Raw genomic sequence first — 19,077 nt, forward strand, 5'->3', positions numbered from 1 at the left:
TGAAATTGCCTATTTTCAATGGTTTGTTGTTCATATCCCATTGTTTTCATGTCTTAATAAATTCTCACTGTAAGTCACCCTATGTTGAATCCATGCCTTGTCAACTAGATTATAACTACTGGTCACCAATAAATATAACTTATTATATATACACAAATATATAACATATTAACTTTTGTTACATGGATTCTTCACTTACGGTCTACCCATTTTTTCTTACCGATTTTCACATACTGCCCATCCTTTTTGGCTCTCTTCTCTAACATACCTGACCTCTTGGCCACTGACCAGACCCAAGACTTGGGAGACACAAGCCTCTGCTTCATTCAGGCAGTTTGTCAATCGCTGAAGCAGCTCACTGTTAGGGAACCTTCTTTCACGGGCCTCAGACTCCAGTGCCCTTAGCTCTTCAAAGCCTGGAGAGACAGTTAAAGTTTCAAGAGGTAGGCAGTATTATGAACAGCTGGAGAAAAGAGGTTGGGAGTGCTGAAGAAAAAGAAACAACGCTTGCCCTTGGGTTGTTCCACCTCTTATCACTTACTCCGCTTCCGGCCGTCCTCTACCTCTAGGGCCACTCGCACTTTGTTAGCCCAGGTGTCAAAGGACTTGGCCCGAACCTTCAGCTTATGTAGCATGGCAGGGAGCTCATCCAAGGTGTAACGATACCTGGGGGAATGGTGCAAAGAAAAGCACATCTGGCCCAGTTCTATAAACTCCTCTGTGTCCTCTAAGTAGGCCCCATGCTCACCGCAGGTACTGCCGGCTACTGGAACACTTGCAGAGGTCATTGATGTGGGAAAGGCAGACAAGGCCATCTGGGCAGTCATAGCAGGCCAGGGCTGATAGGAAGCATGTCGTCTTGCACTTGATGCACTGGCGTTCATCATCTGGGAGCAGCTCGAAAGCCTCTCGCTCAGCCTCCGTGATGCCCTGCGGGTGTTCAACCCACATATACTGTAAAGACTAGGAGCAGGGTTGTGGACACCCCACCTCAGCCAACACTGAGCCCTGCTGTGGGCTCAACCTTGTAAGGACAGCTGTAGAGAAATCGGAAGAAAAAAATGTAAACAAATACAGTTTTTCTTCATCTTCAAAATGTATGACTTAGGGATGAGGAACAGAATTCTTACTCAATTTCTGTCTCTGTCTCCCATCCATAGTCTACTTAATTGAATCCCTGAGTTCTGTTCTCCACCACGCACCTTGTCCAATAGGGATTTTCGTAAACGTCGCTCCTCCTGCACCATAATGAACATCTCCTTGTACACAGCCACAGCCAGGTTCAAGTCTAACTTCTCTGGAAAGGCAGCCATTTTGCATATGAGCTCCTCATGGGAGAAGACACAGTAGCGTCGAAGTCGGCGGTAGTGTTCGATGCACTGGCGTCCAGCAGGCAGCTGTAAGCAGTTCAAGACTATATTAGAGAATCTGGAGACCAGAGTGCTTACCTTCTCCACAATAACCTCTACTCATATTCTTTACACTTTTCTATTTGCAAACCCATCCATTCCAGACTCACCCAGTCAGCAGTACAAAAGTTGACAGCCTCTGCAAAGTTGTAGCCTTGGTTAAAGCCGCTGTGGTAAGCTCGAGGGAAAGTGATGACAAATTCTCCTGCACACTGATTTGTGCGCACAACCTGAAAAGAGACAGGAGGGTGTGGGTCAGGACTAAGGATGGGAGGACGTAGAGTTAAGAACGCTTTTCACATAAACTCTACTTCACTTACGTGCCCTAAAAGAGAAAATGAAGAGTGTGATGGTTGAAAGTGATATTCAGACAAAAGTACAGAGGAAAATAATGCCCAATTAAAGAATTAAATACACGAATCATCCATAAACAAGAAGAAAATTCTTAACGTCAACAAATAAAGAAATGTCAATTTCAAAGGTCGGGAAATAATATTAGCACAAATGATGGAATGGGAACTCCAAACTTTTGTCCCTCTACCAACGATTGGGCTGGCAAAAAGTGTCTTACGCATTTTCAAAATTCTGCAGTAAAATCACAAACTACAAAAACCATAAATTAAAAACAAAAAAATGAAAACACAAAGAAGAAGAAATTTTTAAAATGTCACAAGTACACCATGGTGTCATAACTTCTCTGCCTATGACCCCTTCACCCAATCTTAACAGCTACCTTGAGGACAGCAGTTTTAAGATCCTGGTGCAGCCTGCTGGTGCCTGCAGCACAATGTACACCTTGTTTTCAAAAAACTGATGTGTGTTTTGACCTGTCATATGGCTCCCTGAAAAATTAGCTCAAGTATCTCCCCTTATTTCATCTGCCTGAGGGTTTCCCCTCAGGAATAGAAGCGGCTTCACATGTTCTGTTTGTTGAAAGCATGCAAAGAAAAATGTATTACCCATTGTCACCTTTACTAAGAGAAAAAAGACTGACCAAAAAATAAATTCTAAAATGCCTGGGAAGTAAAAGGCAAGGGAAAGAGATATTTGGGGAAATAAGGGCTCTGAAAAGCTCCTACTTATTTCTGAAAATTGAGAAGGCTATACGAATACTAAGGAAAAAAACCTGTGAAGACCCTAAACTCCTACCTCTGGCTGATTTTTTGGCTACAATCAGGTGGTTACAGTTTTAAACAGTTTTCACTAAGCACTGAAAAAGAGCCCCCAACCAGAGCCAACCTGGGAAGACTGGGAGGATATATTTTTCTTTCTCCTTGGTTTAAGGAAAAGTCTCACTGATAGATGACTACCACTCTAATGGAACAGAGAAAAAGAACAGACTTTACAGGATTACTTCAAGCCCATAAAAAAGACACTCAAAGTCATTAGTCTTTAGGGAAATGCACATCAAAATCACATGAGATACTTCTTACCACTGTGATGGCCAAAAAAATTTTTTTAAAGAAAATAACTGGATGGCAAAAATGTAGAAAAAATGGAACCTGTCAGTAGGAAAGTATACTGGTGGATCCACTATGGAACACAGTATGGAGGTTCCTTAGAAAGTTAAACGTTGAATCATATGATGCATTTCTGGCTATGTAACAAAGAATTGAAAGCAAGCGCTCAGGGACTTCCCTGGCGGTCCAGTGGTTAAGACTTCACCTTCAAGGAAGACCTTCAAGATGGCAGAGGAGTAAGACATGGAGATCACCTTCCTCTCCACAAATACATCAAAAATACATCTACATGTGAAAGAACTCCTACAGAACTGAACGCTGAACAGAAGACCTACTGAACGCTGGCAGAAGACCTCAGACTTCCCAAGAGGCAAGAAACCCCCCACGTACCTGGGTAGGGAAAAAGAAGAAAAAAACAGAGACAAAAGAATAGGGACAGGACCCACACCTGTGGGAGGAAGCTGTGAAGGAGGAAAAGTTTCCACACACTAGGGAGACCCTTCACTGGTGGAGATGGGGGTGGCAGGGGGGAAGCTTCGGAGCCACGGAGGAGAGCGCAGTAATAGGGGTGCAGAGGGCAAAGCAGAGAGATGCCCGCAGAGGATCGGTGCCGACCAGTACTCACCAGCCTGAGAGGCTTGTCTGCTCACCTGCTGGGGCAGGTGGTGGCTCGGAGCTGAGGCTTGGGCTTTGGAGGTCAGATCCCAGGGAGAGGACTGGGGTTGGCTGCATGAACACAGCCAGAAGGGGGATAGTGAACCACAGCTACCTGGGAGAGAGTCCAGGAAACAGTGTGGAACTGCCTAAGAGGTAAGAGACCACTGTTTTGGGGTGTGCAAGGAGAGGGGATTCAGAACACCATCTAAACGAGCTCCAGAAACTGGCGCGAGCCACGGCTATCAGCACGGATCCCAGAGATGGGCATGAGACGCTAAGGCTGCTGCTGCCGCCACCAAGAAGCCTGTGTGTAAGCACAGGTCACTCTCCACACATCCCCTCCCGGGGCCTGTGCAGCCTGTCACTGCCAGGGTCCCGTGATCCAGGGACAACTTCCCTGGGAGAACACACGGCACACCTCAGGCTGGGGCAACATCACGCCGGTTCTGCGCCTGCAGGCTCGTCCCACATCCCATAGCCCTCCTTCTCCCCGGCCTGAGTGAGCCAGAGCCCCCGAATCAGCTGCTCCTTTAACCCTGTCCTGTCTGAGTGAAGAACAGATGCCCTCAGGCGACCTACACGCAGAGGCGGGTCCAAATCCAAAGCTGAACCCCAAGAGCCGTGCGAACAAAGACGAGAAGGGAAATCTCTCCCAGCAGCCTCAGGAGCAGAGGATTAAATCTCCACAATCAACTTGATGTACCTGCATCTGTGGAACACCTGAATAGACAATGAATCATCCCAAATTGAGGAGGTGGACTTTGGGAGGAACTGTAGCCTTGCGGTTTGCTTTCTGCACCTAATTTCTTTCTGGTTTTATGTTTATTTTAGTTTCTAGTTCTTATCATTGGTGGATTAGTTTACTGGTTGGGTTGCTCTCTTCCTCTTTATTTTTATTTCCTTTTTCTCTTTTTGTGAGTGTGTGTATGTTTCTTTGTGTGATTTTATCTGTTTAGGTTTGCTTTACCACCATTTGTTTTGGGATTCTTTCTTTTTTTTTTGTTTCTTCCGAGCTGTGCAGCTGGCAGGATATTGGTGCTATGGCTAGGTGTTGGGCCTGAGCCTCCAAGGTGGTAGAGCCAAGGCCGGGACACTGGACCACCAGAGACCTTCCAGCCCCACATAATAACAATCAGTGAGACCTCTCCCAGAGATCTCTGCCGCAACACTAAGACTGAGCTCCACCCAACAGCAAGCAAGCTCCAGTGCTGGATGACCCATGACAAACAACAAGCAAGAGAGCAACAACCCCACCCATTAGCAGAGGCTGCCTAAAGTCATAATAAGTTCAGACACCCCAAAACACACCACCAGATGTGGACCTGCCCACCAGAAAGACAAGATCCAACCCCACCCACCAGAGCACAGGCACCAGTCCCCTCCACCTCAAGCCTACGCAAGCCATTAAACCAACCACACCCACTGGGGGAAGACACCAAAAAAACCCAGGAACTACGAACCTGCAGCCTGAGAAAAGGAGACCCCAAACACAGTAAGGTAAGCAAAATTAAGAAGACACAGAAACACACAGCAGATGAAGGAACAAGGTAAAAACCCACCTGACCAAACAAATGAAGAGGAAATAGGCAGTCTACCTGAAAAAGAATTCAGAGTAATCATAGTAAAGATAATCCAGAATCTTGGAAATAGAATGGAGAAAATACAAGAAAGGTTTAACAAGGACCTAGAAGAACTAAAGAGGAACAAAGCAATGATGAAAAACACAATAAATCAAATTAAAAATACTGTAGAAGGGATCAATAGCAGAATAACTGAGGCAGAAGAACGGGTAAGTGACCTGGAAGATAAAATAGTGGAAATTACTACCATAGAGCAGAATAAAGAAAAAAGAATGAAAAGAATTGAGAACAGTCTCACTCAGAGACCTCTGGGACAACATTAAATACACCAACATTTGAATTATAGGGGTCCCAGAAGAAGAAGAGAAAAAGAAAAGGTCTGAGAAAATATATGAAGAGATTACAATTGTAAGCTTCCCTGACATCGGAATGGAAGTAGTCAATCAACTCCAGGAAGCACAGAGAGTCCCATACAGGAAAATCCAAGGAGAAACATGCCAAAACACACATTAATCAAACTATCAAAATTGAAGAAAAGAAAGAATATTAAAAGCAGTAAGGGAAAAGCAACAATAACATACAAGGGAAACACCATAAAGATAACAGCTAATGTTTGAGCAGAAACTTTGCAGTCCAGAAGGGAGTGGCAGGACATATTAAAAGTGATCAAAGGGAGAAACCTCCAACCAAGATTACTCTACCCAGCAAGGATCTCATTCAGATTCGACAGACAAATTAAAACCTTTACAGACAAGCAAAAGCTAAGAGAATTCAGCACCACCACACTAGCTTTACAGCAAATGCCAAAGGAACTTCTCCAGGCAGGAAACACAAGAGAAGGAAAAGACCTACAATAACAAACCCAAAAGAATTAAGAAAATGGTAATAGGAACATACATATCAACAATTACCTTAAATGTAAATGGATAAAATGCTCCAATCAAAAGGCAGAGACTGGCTGAATGGACACAAAAACAAGACCCATATATATGCTGTCTATAAGAGACACACTTCAAACCTAGGGACACAAACAGACTAAAATTGGGGGAAGGCAAAAAGATATTCCATGCAAACAGAAATCAAAGAAAGGTGGAGTAACAATACTCATGTCAGACAAAACAGACTCTAAAATAAAGACTATTACAAGAGACAAAGAAGGACACCACATAACGATCAAGGGATGAATCCAAGAAGAAGATACAACAATTAAATATTTATGCACCCAACACAGGAGATCCTCAATATAGAAGGCAAATGCTAACAGCCTTAAAAGGGGAAATCGACAGTAACAGAGTAATAGTAGGGGACTTTTAACACCCCATTTCACCAGTGGACAGATCATTCAAATGAATATAAATAAGGAAACACAAGCTTTAAATGACACAGATGGACTTAACTGATTGATATTTATAGGATATTCCATCCCAAAACAACAGAATACATTTTCTTCTCAAGTGCACATGGAACATTCTCCAGAAGAGAACATATCTTGGGTCACAAATCAAGCCTCAGTATTTAAGAAAACTGAAATCATATCAAGTACCTTTTGTGGCCACAATGCTATGAGACTAGATATCAACTACAGGAAAAAATCTGCAAAAAATACAAACACATGAGGGCTAAACAATACACTACTAAACAACCGATGGATCACTGAAGATATCAAAGAGGAAATCAAAAAATACCTAGAGAGAAAGGAAGATGAAAGCATAATGATCCAAAACTTCTGGGATACAGCAAAAGCAGTTCTAAGAGGGAAGTTTACAGCAATACAACCCTACCTCAAGAAACATCTCAAATAAACAACATAACCTTACAACTAAAGCAATTAGAGAAAAAAAGAACTAAAAAAGCCCGAAGTTTGCAGCAAGAAAAAAATCATAAAGACCAGATAAGAAATAAATGAAAAGAAATAAAAGAAACAATAGCAAAGATCAATAAAACTAAAAGCTGGCTCCTTGAGAAGATAAACAAAATTAATAAACCATTAGCCAGACTCATCAAGAAAAAAAGGGGGAAGACTCAAATCATCAGAATGAAAAAGAAGTAACACTGACACTGCAGAAATACAAAGGATCATGAGAGACTACTACAAGCAACTTTATGCCAATAAAATGGTCAACCTGGAAGAAATGGACAAATTCTTAGAAAGATATAACCTTCTAAGACTGAACCACGAAGAAACAGAAAACATGAACAGACCAATCTCAAGTAATGAAGTTGAAATTGTGATTAACAATCTTCCAGCCAACAAAATTCAAGGACCAGATGGCTTCACAGGTGAATTCTATCAAACATTTAGAGAAGAGCTAATACCCATTCTTCTCAAACTCTTCCAAAATACAGCAGAGGGAGGAACACTCCCAAACTCATTCTACAAGGCCACCAACATCTTGATACCAAAACCAGACAAAGATGTCACAAAAAGGAAAACTACAGGCCTAAATCACTGATGAACACAGATGCAAAAATCCTCAACAAAATACTAGCAAACAGAATCCAACAGCACATTAAAAGGATCGTAAACCACAATCAAGTGGGGTTTATCCCAGGAATGCAAGGATTCTTCAATATATGCAAATCAATGTGGTATACTATATTAACAAACTGAAGGAGAAAAACCATATGATCATCTCAATAGATGCAGAGAAAGCTTTCGACAAAATTCAACACCCATTTATGATAAAAACCCTCCAGAAAGTAGGCATAGAGGGAACTTACCTCAACATAATAAAGGCTATATATGACAAACCCACAGCCAACATCGTTCTCCATGGTGAAAAACTGAAACCATTTCCACTAAGATCAGGAACAAGACAAGGTTGCCCACTCTCACCACTATTATTCAACATAGTTTTGGAAGTGTTAGCCACAGCAATCAGAGAAGAAAAAGAAAAGGAATCCAAATCGGAAAAGAAAAAGTAAAGCTGTCACTGTTTGCAGATGACATGATGCTATACATAGAGAATCCTAAAGATGCTACCAGAAAACTACTAGAGCTAATCAATGAATTTGGTAAAGTAGCAGGATACAAAATTAATGCACAGAAACCTCTTGCATTCCTATACACTAATGATGAAAAATCTGAAAGTGAAATTAAGAAAACACTCCCATTTACCATTGCAACAAAAAGAATAAAATATCTAGGAAGAAACCTACCTAAGGAGACAAAAGACCTGTATGCAGAAAATTATAAGACACTGATGAAAGAAATTAAAGATGATGCAAATAGATGGAGAGATATACCATGTTCTCGGATTGGAAGAATCAACATTGTGAAAATGACTATACTACCCAAAGCAATCTACAGATTCAATGCAGTCCTGAGAAAACAACCACTGGCATTTTTCACAGAACTAGAACAAAAAATTTCACAATTTGTATGGAAACACAAAAGACCCCGAATAGCCAAAGCAATCTTGAGAAAGAAAAACACCATAACAGAGCTGGAGGAATCAGGCTCCTGGACTTCAGACTATATTACAAAGCTACAGTAATCAAGACAGTATGGTACTGGCACAAAAAAAGAAATATAGATCAATGGAATATCATAGAAAGCCCAGAGATAAACCCATGCATCTTTGGTCATCTTATCTATGACAAAGGAGGCAAGAATATAGAGTGGAGAAAAGACAGTCTCTTCAATAAGTGGTGCTGGGAAAACTGCACAGCTCCATGTAAAAGACTGAAATTAGAACTCTTCCTAACACCATACAGAAAAACTCAAAAGGGATTAAAGACCTAAATGTAAGGCCAGACACTGCAAAACTCTTAGAGCAAAACACAGGCAGAACACTCTATGACATAAATCACAGTAAGATCCTTTTTGACCCACCTCCTACAGAAATGGAAATAAAAACAAAAATAAATAAATGGGGCCTGATGAAACTTAAAAGCTTTTGCACAGCAAAGGAAACCATAAACGAGACACAAAGATAACCCTGAGAATGGGAGAAGTATTTGCAAACGAAGCAGTTCACAAAGGATTAATTTCTGAAATACACAAACAGCTCATGCAGCTCAGTATCAAAAAACCAATCAACCCAATCCAAAATTGGGCAGAAGACCTAAATAGATATTTCTCCAAAGAAGATATACAGATTGCCAACAAACACATTAAAGAATGTTCACCATTAATCATTAGAGAAATGTAAATCAAGACTACAATGAGATATCATCTCACACCAGAATGGCCATCATCAAAAAATCTACAAACAATAAATGCGGGAAAGGGTGGTGGGAATGTAAACTGATACAGCCACTATGGAGAACAGTATGGAGGTTCCTCAAAAAACTAAAAAAAGAACTACCATATGACCCAGCAATCCCACTACTGGGTATATACTGTGAGAAAACCGTAATTCAAAAAGAGACATGTACCACAATATTCACTGCAGCACTATTTACAATAGCCAGAACACTCTATGACATACATCACAGCAAGATTCTTTTTGACCCAGCTCCCAGAGAAATGGAAATAAGAACACAAATAAACAAATGGGACCTAATGAAACTTAAAAGCTTTTGCACAGCAAAGGAAACCATAAACAAGACAAAAAGACAACCCTCAGAATGGGAGAAAATATTTGCAAATGAAGCAACTGACGAAGGATTAATCTCCAAAATATAGAAGAAGCCAAACTGAGTTATTTGTAGTGAGGTGGATGGACCTACAGTGTGTCACACAGAGTGAAGTAAACCAGAAAGAGAAAAACAAATACCATATGCTAATACATATATATGGAATCTAAAATAAATGGATGTGATGAACCTAGGGGCTCGATGGGAATACAGATGGAGACGTACAGAATGGACCTGAGGACATGGGGAGGCATGGGAAGGGTAAGCTGGGACGAAGTAAGAGAGTAGCATGACATATATACACTACCAAATGTAAAATAAATAGCTAGTGGGAAGCTGCTGCATAGCACAGGGAGATCAGCTCAGTGCTTTGTGACCACCTAGTTGGGGGGGATAGGAAGGGTGGGAGGGAGGTTTAAGAGAGAGAGAATATGTGGATGTATGTGTACATATAGCTGATTTGCTTTGTTATACAGCAGAAACTAACACAACATTGTAAAGAAATTATACTCCAATAAAGATGTTAAAAAAAGACTTTGCCTTCCAATGCAGGGGATGTGCGTTCAATCCCTGGTCTGGGAGCTAAGATCCCAAATGCCTCTAGGCCAGAAAACCGAAACATAAAACAGAAGTAATATCGTAACAAATTTAATAAAAAGACTTAAAAAAAAATGGTCCACGTCAAAAAAGTCCTTAAAAAAAAAAGGAAGTGCTCAAACATTTTTACAGACAAATGTTTAAAAGCAGTATTATACACAATAGTCAAAACGTGGAAAAAACCTAAATGTCTATGGAGAGAAGAATGGATAAACAAAATGTGGCATATACATACAATGGAATACTTTTAAACCAAAAAATCAATGATGAATTGACATGCTACCACATGGATAAACCCTGAAATTATAATAAGTAAAAGAAGGTGAGACACAGAGGCTACATACTGTACTATTACATTTACAGGAAATATCCAGAATAGGTAAATCTGTATAGACCAAAAATAAGTCTTTGGCTCAAGGACTAGGAGAAAGGGGTGAATGGAGACTGACTAGATGGCTAAAGATTTGTTTTTGGAACTACACAGAGGTGGTGGTTGCACAACACTGTGGATGTACTAACCCACTGAATTATTCACTTTTAAATGGCTTATTTTCTATTGTGTATTTTGTATTATGTATTTGTATTATGTATTATTTCAAATGACAACCCCCAAATTAGTTCAGGAAAGTCACTAAACAACAATGCTACCACAAAAGCAGCAATAACAAATACTGAGAGGAGGTGGTAATGACACAATCTGATTTCTGGAGCTGCCACAATACAATACTCAGAAGTCCTATTTTCAAGAAAATATTAGAAGGCAAATGAAAAAATAGGAAAGTATGGCCTATTCAACAAAACTATCCCTGAAAACTGGACCTGACAAAACCTGAAAATCAATTGTCTTAAATAGGCACATTTAAAATACTGTTCAAAGAACTGAAGAAAAACAGGAGAATGGTGTCCCCTGCAAATAGAGAATTTCAATAAAGTAAAAAATTATAAAAAGGAGACAGAAAAGTATTCTTAAGCCATAAAGGACAATAATTAAGGGAAGAAAGTCACTGAATGGTTTCAATAGATTTGGGTAGGCTAAAGAAAAAATCAGCAAGCTTTAAAATAGGTTGACTGAGATTATTCAGTCTGAGAAGCACCGGAAAAAAAAGAATAAAGAAAAATAAACAACCTAAAACACCTGTGGGACACCAATAACATCAATACATGCATTACAGAAGTCCAGAGAAAGAGGACAGAAATAAACTAGCAGAAAGACATTTGAAGAAATAATGGCTGAACAATTCCCAAATTTTAGGAAAAAATGTGCACATCCAAGAAGCTCAATCCACTCTAAGTAGAATAAATTTAAAAAGACACAGTATAATCAAACTCTCAAAAGCCAAAACCAAAGACAGAATCTTGAGAGTAGCAAGACAGAAGCAATTCATCTTATATAATGAATCCTCAATAAGACTATCAGCAGATTTCCCATCAGAAATCAGGGATGCCAGAAGTTTGCAATAACACAGAGTGATGAAAGAAAAAAGAATGAAGAAGATATAAAGATAACATTGCTTATATGTGGAATCTAGAAAAATGATACAGATGAACTTATTTGCAAAGCAGAAACAGAGACACAGACATAGAGAACAAACATATGGACACCAAGCAGGGAAAGGAGGGGTGGGATGAATTGCGAGATTGGGATTGACATATATACATTACTGGATTGACATATATACACTACTATGTATAAAATAGATAACTACCAAGAACCTACTGCACAGCACAGGGAACTCTATACTCAGCACTCTGTGGTGACCTAAATGGGAAGGAAATCCAAAAAAGAAGGGATATATTTCTACGTATAACTGATTCACTTTGCTGTACAGCAGAAACTAATACAACACTGTAAAGCAACTGTACTCCAATAAAAATTAATTTTAAAAAAAGGAAATTACAGGGGGGGTCTGGGCAAGACAGTGGAAGAGTAAGACGCAGAGATCACCTTCTTTCCCACAGATACATCAGAAATACATCTAAACGTGGAACTGCTTCTATAGAACACCCACTGAATGCTGGCAGAAGACGGCAGACCTCCCAAAAGGCAAGACACTCCACACGTACCTGGGTAGGGCAAAAGAAAAAAGAAAAAACAGAGACAAAAGAATAGGGATGGGACCTGCACCAGTGGGAGGGAGCCGTGAAGGAGGAAAGGTTTCCACACACTAAGAAGCCCCTTCGCGGGCAGAGACTGCGGGTGGCGGAGGGGGAAGCTTCGGAGCCACGGAGGAGAGCACAGCCACAGGGGTGCGGAGGGCACAGCAGAGAGATTCCCGCACAGAGGATCGGCACCGACCAGCACTCACCAGCCCGAGAGGCTTGTCTACTCACCCGCCAGGGCGGGCGGGGGCTGGGAGCTGAGGTTCGGGCTTCAGTCGGTCGGATCGCAGGGAGAGGACTGAGGTTGGCGGCGAGAACACAGCCTGAAGGGGTTAGCGCACCACAGCTAGCCGGGAGGGAGTCCGGGAAAAGGTCTGGAGCTGCCCAACAGGCAAGAGACTTTTTCTTGCCTCTTTGTTTCCTGGTGCGCGAGGAGAGGGGATTCAGAGTGCCGCATAAAGGAGCTCCAGAGACGGGCGCGAGCCGTGGCTATCAGCGCAGACCCCAGAGACAGGTGTGAGATGCAAAGGCTGCTGCTGCCGCCACCAAAAAGCCTGTGTGCGAGCACAGGTCACTCTCCACACCGCCCCTCCACAGAGCCGGTGCAGCCCGTCACTGCCAGGGTCCCGTGATCCAGGGACAACTTCCCCGGTAGAACACACAGCACGCCTCAGGCTGCTGCAACGTCATGCTGGCCTCTGCCGCCGCAGGCTCGCCCCGCCTCCTCTGTACCCCAACCTCCCCCCGGCCTGAGTGAGCCAGAGCCCCCGAAGCAGCTGCTCCTTTAACGCCGTCCTGCGTGAGCGAAGAACAGACGCCCTCAGGTGACCTAAACGCAGAGGCGGGTCCACATCCAAAGCTGAACCCCAGGAGCTGGGCGAACAAAGAAGAGAAAGGGAAATCTCTCCCAGCAGCCTCAGAAGCAGCGGATTAAAGCTCCACAAACAACTTGATGTCCCTGCATCTGTGAAATAACTGAATAGACAACAAATCATCCCAAATTGAGGAGGTGAACTTTGGGAGCAGGATATATTATTTTTTCCCCTTTTCCTATTTTTGTGAGTGTGAAATGTGTATGCTTCTGTGTGAGATTTTGTCTGTATAGCTTTGCTTTCACCATTTGTCCGATGGTTTGGTCTGTCGATTTTTGTTTTTTCTTAAAAAATTTTTTAATTTTTTATTTTAAAAAATTAAAAAAATTTTTTCTTAATAAATGTTTTTCTTAATAATTTTATTTTTTATTTTAAAAAATTAAAAAAATTATTTTTACAAGTTAAAAAAATTTTTTTCTTAAATTTTTTCTTAATAATTTTTTTCTTATTTTTAATTTTAATAGCTTTATTTTATCTTACTTTATTTTATCCTCTTTCTTTCTATTTTTTAATCCCTTTTATTCTGAGCCGTGTGGATGAAAGGCTCTTGGTGCTCCAGCCAGGCATCAAGGCTATACCTCTGAGGTAGGAGAGCCAACTTCAGGACACTGGTCCACAAGAGACCTCCCAGCTCCATGTAATAATACCAAACGGCGAAAATCTCTCAGAGATCTCCATCTCAACACCAAGACCCAGCTTCACTCAACGACCAGCAACTACAGTGCTGGACACCCTATGCCAAACAACTAGCAAGACAGGAACACAGCCCCATCCATTAGCAGAGAGGCTGCCTAAAATCATAATAAGGTCACAGACACCCCAAAACACACCACCAGACGTGGACGTGCCCACCAGAAACACAAGATCCAGCCTCATCCACCAGAACACAGGCACTAGTCCCCTCCAACAGGAAGCCTACACAACCCATTGAACCAACCATAGGCACTGGGGACAGATACCAAAAACAACAGGAACTACGAACCTGCAGCCTGCGAAAAGGAGATCCCAAACACAGTAAGATAAGCAAAATGAGAAGACAGAAAAACACACAGCAGATGAAGGAGCAAGGTAAAAACACACCAGACCTAACAAATGAAGAGGAAATAGGCAATCTACCTAAAAAAGAATTCAGAATAATGATAGTAAAGATGATCCAAGATCTTGGAAATAGAACAGAGAAAATGCAAGAAACATTTAACAAGGACCTAGAAGAACTAAAGAGGAAAAAAGCAATGATGAACAACACAATAAATGAAATTTAAAATACTCTAGAAGGGATCAATAGCAGAATAACTGATGCAGAAGAACAGATAAGTGACCGGGAAGATAAAGTAGTGGAAAAAACTACTGCAGAGCAGAATAAAGAAAAAAGAATGAAAAGAACTAAGGACAGTCTCAGAGACCTCTGGGACAATATTAAATGCACCAACATTCGAATTATAGGGGTCCCAGAAGAAGAAGAGAAGAAGAAAGGGACTGAGAAAATATTTGAAGAGATTACACTTGAAAACTTCCCTAATATGGGAAAGGAAATAGTTAATCAAGTCCTGGAAGCACAGAGAGTCCCATACAGGATAAATCCAAGGAGAAACATGCCAAGACACATATTAATCAAACTATCAAAAATTAAATATAAAGAAAACATATTAAAAGCAGCAAGGGAAAAACAACAAATAACACACGAGGGAATCGCCATAAGGTTAACAGCTGATCTTTCAGCAGAAACTCTGCAAGCCAGAAGGGAGTGGCAGGATATACTTAAAGTGATGAAGGAGAAAAACCTACAACCAAGATTACTCTACCCAGCAAGGATCTCATTCAGATTTAATGAAGAAATTAAAACCTTTACAGACAAGCAAAAGCTGAGAGTTCAGCACCACCAAACCAGCTTTACAACAAATGCTAAAGAAACTTCTCTAGGCAAGAAACACAAGAGAAGGAAAACACCTACAATAACAAACTCAAAACATTTAAGAAAATGGGAATAGGAACATACATATCGATAATTACCTTAAATGTAAATGGATTAAATGCTTCCCCCAAAAAGTACAGACTGGCTGAATGGATACAAAAACAAGACCCGTATATATGCTGTCTACAAGAGACCCATTTCAGACCTGGGGACACATACAGACTGAAAGTGAGGGGATGGAAAAAGACATTCCATGCAAATGGAAATCAAAAGAAAGCTGGAGTAGCAATTCTCATATCGGACAAAATAGACTTTAAAATAAAGACTATTGGTCCTCGGGAAGATGGCGGAAGAGTAAGACGCGGAGATCACCTTCCTTCCCACAGATACAGTAGAAATACATCTACACGTGGAACTGCTCCTACAGAACACCCACTGAACGCTGGCAGAAAACGTCCGACCTCCAAAAAGGCAAGAAACTCCCCCCGTACTTGGGTAGGGCAAAAGAAAAAAGAAATAACAGAGACAAAAGAATAGGGACGGCACCTGCACTAGTGGGAGGGAGCCGTGAAGGAGGAAAGATTTCCACGCACTAGGAAGCCCCTTCGCGGGCGGAGACTGCGGGTGGCAGAGGGGGGAAGCTTCGGAGCCACGGAGGAGAGCGCAGCCACAGGGGTGCGGAGGGCAAAGCGGAGAGGTTCCCGCACGGAGGCTTGGCGCCGAGCAGCACTCTCCAGCCCGAGAGGCTTGTCTGCTCACCCGCCGGGGCGGGCGGGGCTGGGAGCTGAGGCTCGGGCTTCGGTCGGATCGCAGGGAGAGGACTGGGGTTGGCGGCGTGAACACAGCCTGAAGGCGTTAGTGCACCACAGCTAGCCAAGAGGGAGTCCGGGAAAAAGTCTGCAGCTGCCGAAGAGGCAAGAGACTTTTTCTTCCCTCTTTGTTTCCTGGTGCGCGAGGAGAGGGGATTCAGAGCGCTGCCTAAACGAACTTCAGAGACGGGCGCGAGCCGCAGCTACCAACGCGGATCCCACAGCAACAGGGGCGCAGAGGGAAAAACGGAGAGATTCCCGCACAGAGGCTCGGCGCCGAGCAGCACTCTCCAGCCCGAGAGGCTTGTCTGCTCCCCCGCCGGGGCGGGCGGGGCTGGGAGCTGAGGCTCGGGTTTCGGTTTCGGTTGGATCGCAGGGAGAGGACTGGGGCTGGCGGCGTGAACACAGCCTGAAGGGATTAGCGCACAACAGCGGGCTGGGAGGGAGACCGGGAAAAAGTCTGCAGCTGCCGAAGAGGCAAGGGACTTTTTCTTGCCTCTTTGTTTCGCGGCGCGCAAGGAGAGGGGATTCAGAGCGCCGCCTAAACGAACTCCAGAGAAGGGCGCGAGCCGCGGCGATCACCGCAGACCCCACAGCAACAGGGGCGCAGAGGAAAAAAACGGAGAGACTCCCGCACAGAGGCTCGGCGCGGAGCAGCACTCACCAGCCCGAGAGGCTGGTCTGCTCGGCGGGCGGGGCTGGGAGCTGAGGCTCGGGTTTCGGTTTCGGTTGGATCGCAGGGAGAGGACTGGGGCTGGCGGCGTGAACACAGCCTGAAGGGGCTAGCGCGCCACAGCTGGCTGGTAGGGAGTCCGGGAAAAAGTCTGCAGCTGCCGAAGAGGCAAGAGACTTTTTCTTGCCTCTTTGTTTCGCGGCGCGCAAGGAGAGGGGATTCAGAGTGCCGCCTAAACGAACTCCAGAGAAAGGCGTGAGCCGCGGCGATCAGCACGGACCCCAGAGACGGGCGTGAGACGCTGGGGCTGCTGCTGCCGCCTCCAAAAAGCCTGTGTGTGAGCACAAGTCACTCTCCACATCGCCCCTCCCGGGAGCCTGTGCAGCCCGCCACTGCCAGGGTCCCGTGATCCGGGGACAAGTTCCCCGGGAGAACGCACTGCCCGCCTCAGGCTGGTGCAACGTCACGCCGGCCTCGGCCGCCGCAGGCTCACCCCGCCTCCTCTGTACACCTCCCTCCCCGCGGCCTGAGGGAGCCAGAGCCCCCGAAGCAGCTGCTCCTTTAACCCCGTCCTGTCTGTGCGGGGAATAGACGCCCTCAGGCGACCTACACGCAGAGGCGGGTCCAAATCCAAAGCTGAACCCCAGGAACTGTGCGAACAGGGAAGATAAGGGGAAATCTCTCCCAGCAACCTTAGAAGCAGCGGATTAAAACTCCACAAACAACTTGATGTGCCTGCATCTGGTGAATACCTGAATAGACAACGAATCATCCCAAATTCAGGAGGTGGACTTTGGGAGCAGGATATATTAATTTTTCCCCTTTTCCTTTATTTGTGAGTGTATATGTATATGCTTCTGGGTGCGATTTTGTCTGTATAGCTTTGCGTTACAATAGCTTTATTTTACTTCACTATATTATAGCCTCTTTCTTTCTTTCTTTCTTTCTTTCTATTTTTTCTCCCTTTTACTCTGAGCCGTGTGGACGAAAGGCTCTTGGTGCTCCAGCCAGGCATCAGGGCCGTGCCTCTGAGGTGGGAGAGCCAACTTCAGGACACTGGTCCACAAGAGACCTCCCAGCTTCACGTAATACCAAACGGCAAAAATCTCTCAGAGATCTCCATCTCAACATCAAGACCCAGCTTCACTCAACGACCAACAAGCTACAGTGCTGGACACCATATGCCAAACAACTAGCAAGACAGGAACACAGCCCCATCCATTAGCAGAGAGGCTGCCTAAAATCATAATAAGGCCACAGACACCCCAAAATACACCACCAGACGTGGACGTGCCCACCAGAAAGACAAGAGCCAACCTCATCCACCGGAGCTCAGGCACTAGTTCCCTCCACCAGGAAGCCTACACAACCCACTGAACCAACCTTAGCCACTGGGGACAGATACCAAAAACAACAGGAACTACGAACCTGCAGCCTGTGAAAAGGAGACCCCAAACACAGTAAGATAAGCAAAATGAGACGACAGAAAAACACACAGCAGATGAAGGAGCAGGGTCAGAACATACCAGACTTAACAAATGAAGAGGAAATAGGTAGTCTACCTGAAAAAGAATTCAGAATAATGATAGTAAGGATGATCCAAAATCTTGGAAATAGAATAGACAAAATGCAAGAAACATTTAACAAGGACGTAGAAGAACTAAAGAGGAACCAAGCAATGATGAAAACCACAATAAATGAAATTAAAAATACTCTAGATGGGATCAATAGCAGAATAACTGAGGCAGAAGAAAGGATAAGTGACCTGGAAGATAAAATGGTGGAAATAACTACTGCAGAGCAGGATAAAGAAAAAAGAATGAAAAGAACTGAGGACAGTCTCAGAGACCTCTGGGACAACATTAAACGCGCCAACATTCGAATTATAGGGGTCCCAGAAGAAGAAGAGAAAAAGAAAGGGACTGAGAAGATATTTGAAGAGATTATAGTTGAAAACTTCCCTAATATGGGAAAGGAAATAGTTAATCAAGTCCTGGAAGCACAGAGAGTCCCATACAGGATAAACCCAAGGAGAAACACACCAAGACACATATTAATCAAACTGTCAAAAATTAAATATAAGGAAAACATATTAAAGGCAGCAAGGGAAAAAAAACAAATAACACACAAGGGAATCCCCATAAGGTTAACATCTGATCTTTCAGCAGAAACTCTGCAAGCCAGAAGGGAGTGGCAGGATATACTTAAAGTGATGAAGGAGAAAAACCTGCAACCAAGATTACACTACCCAGCAAGGATCTCATTCAGATTCGATAGAGAAATTAAAACCTTTACAGACAAGCAAAAGCTGAGAGAGTTCAGCACCACCAAACCAGCTTTACAACAAATGCTAAAGGAACTTCTCTAGGCAAGAAACACAAGAGAAGGAAAACACCTACAATAACAAACCCAAAACATTTAAGAAAA

At 43.2% G+C, this 19,077-nt stretch overlaps 1 protein-coding gene across 6 annotated transcripts in view; it reads right to left on the minus strand.

Moving 5' to 3' along the window:
- The window catches only part of LOC309653326 (lysine-specific demethylase 5C-like), a 60,548-nt gene that overhangs the window by 5,786 nt on the left and 35,685 nt on the right, over nucleotides 1-19,077 (minus strand). For all 6 annotated transcript variants that reach the window (XM_082447923.1, XM_082447921.1, XM_082447924.1 and 3 more), the window contains exons 14-18: nucleotides 1,520-1,639; nucleotides 1,203-1,397; nucleotides 749-930; nucleotides 542-666; nucleotides 269-416 (exon numbers count right to left, since the gene is read on the minus strand). In XM_082447923.1, the coding sequence (XP_082304049.1) occupies nucleotides 269-416; nucleotides 542-666; nucleotides 749-930; nucleotides 1,203-1,397; nucleotides 1,520-1,639 (770 nt within the window). The remainder of the gene's footprint in view (nucleotides 1-268; nucleotides 417-541; nucleotides 667-748; nucleotides 931-1,202; nucleotides 1,398-1,519; nucleotides 1,640-19,077) is intronic.

The sequence above is a fragment of the Balaenoptera physalus genome (assembly GCF_965194825.1).
Source record: "Balaenoptera physalus genome assembly, chromosome: Y".
Taxonomy (NCBI): Eukaryota; Metazoa; Chordata; class Mammalia; order Artiodactyla; family Balaenopteridae; genus Balaenoptera; species Balaenoptera physalus.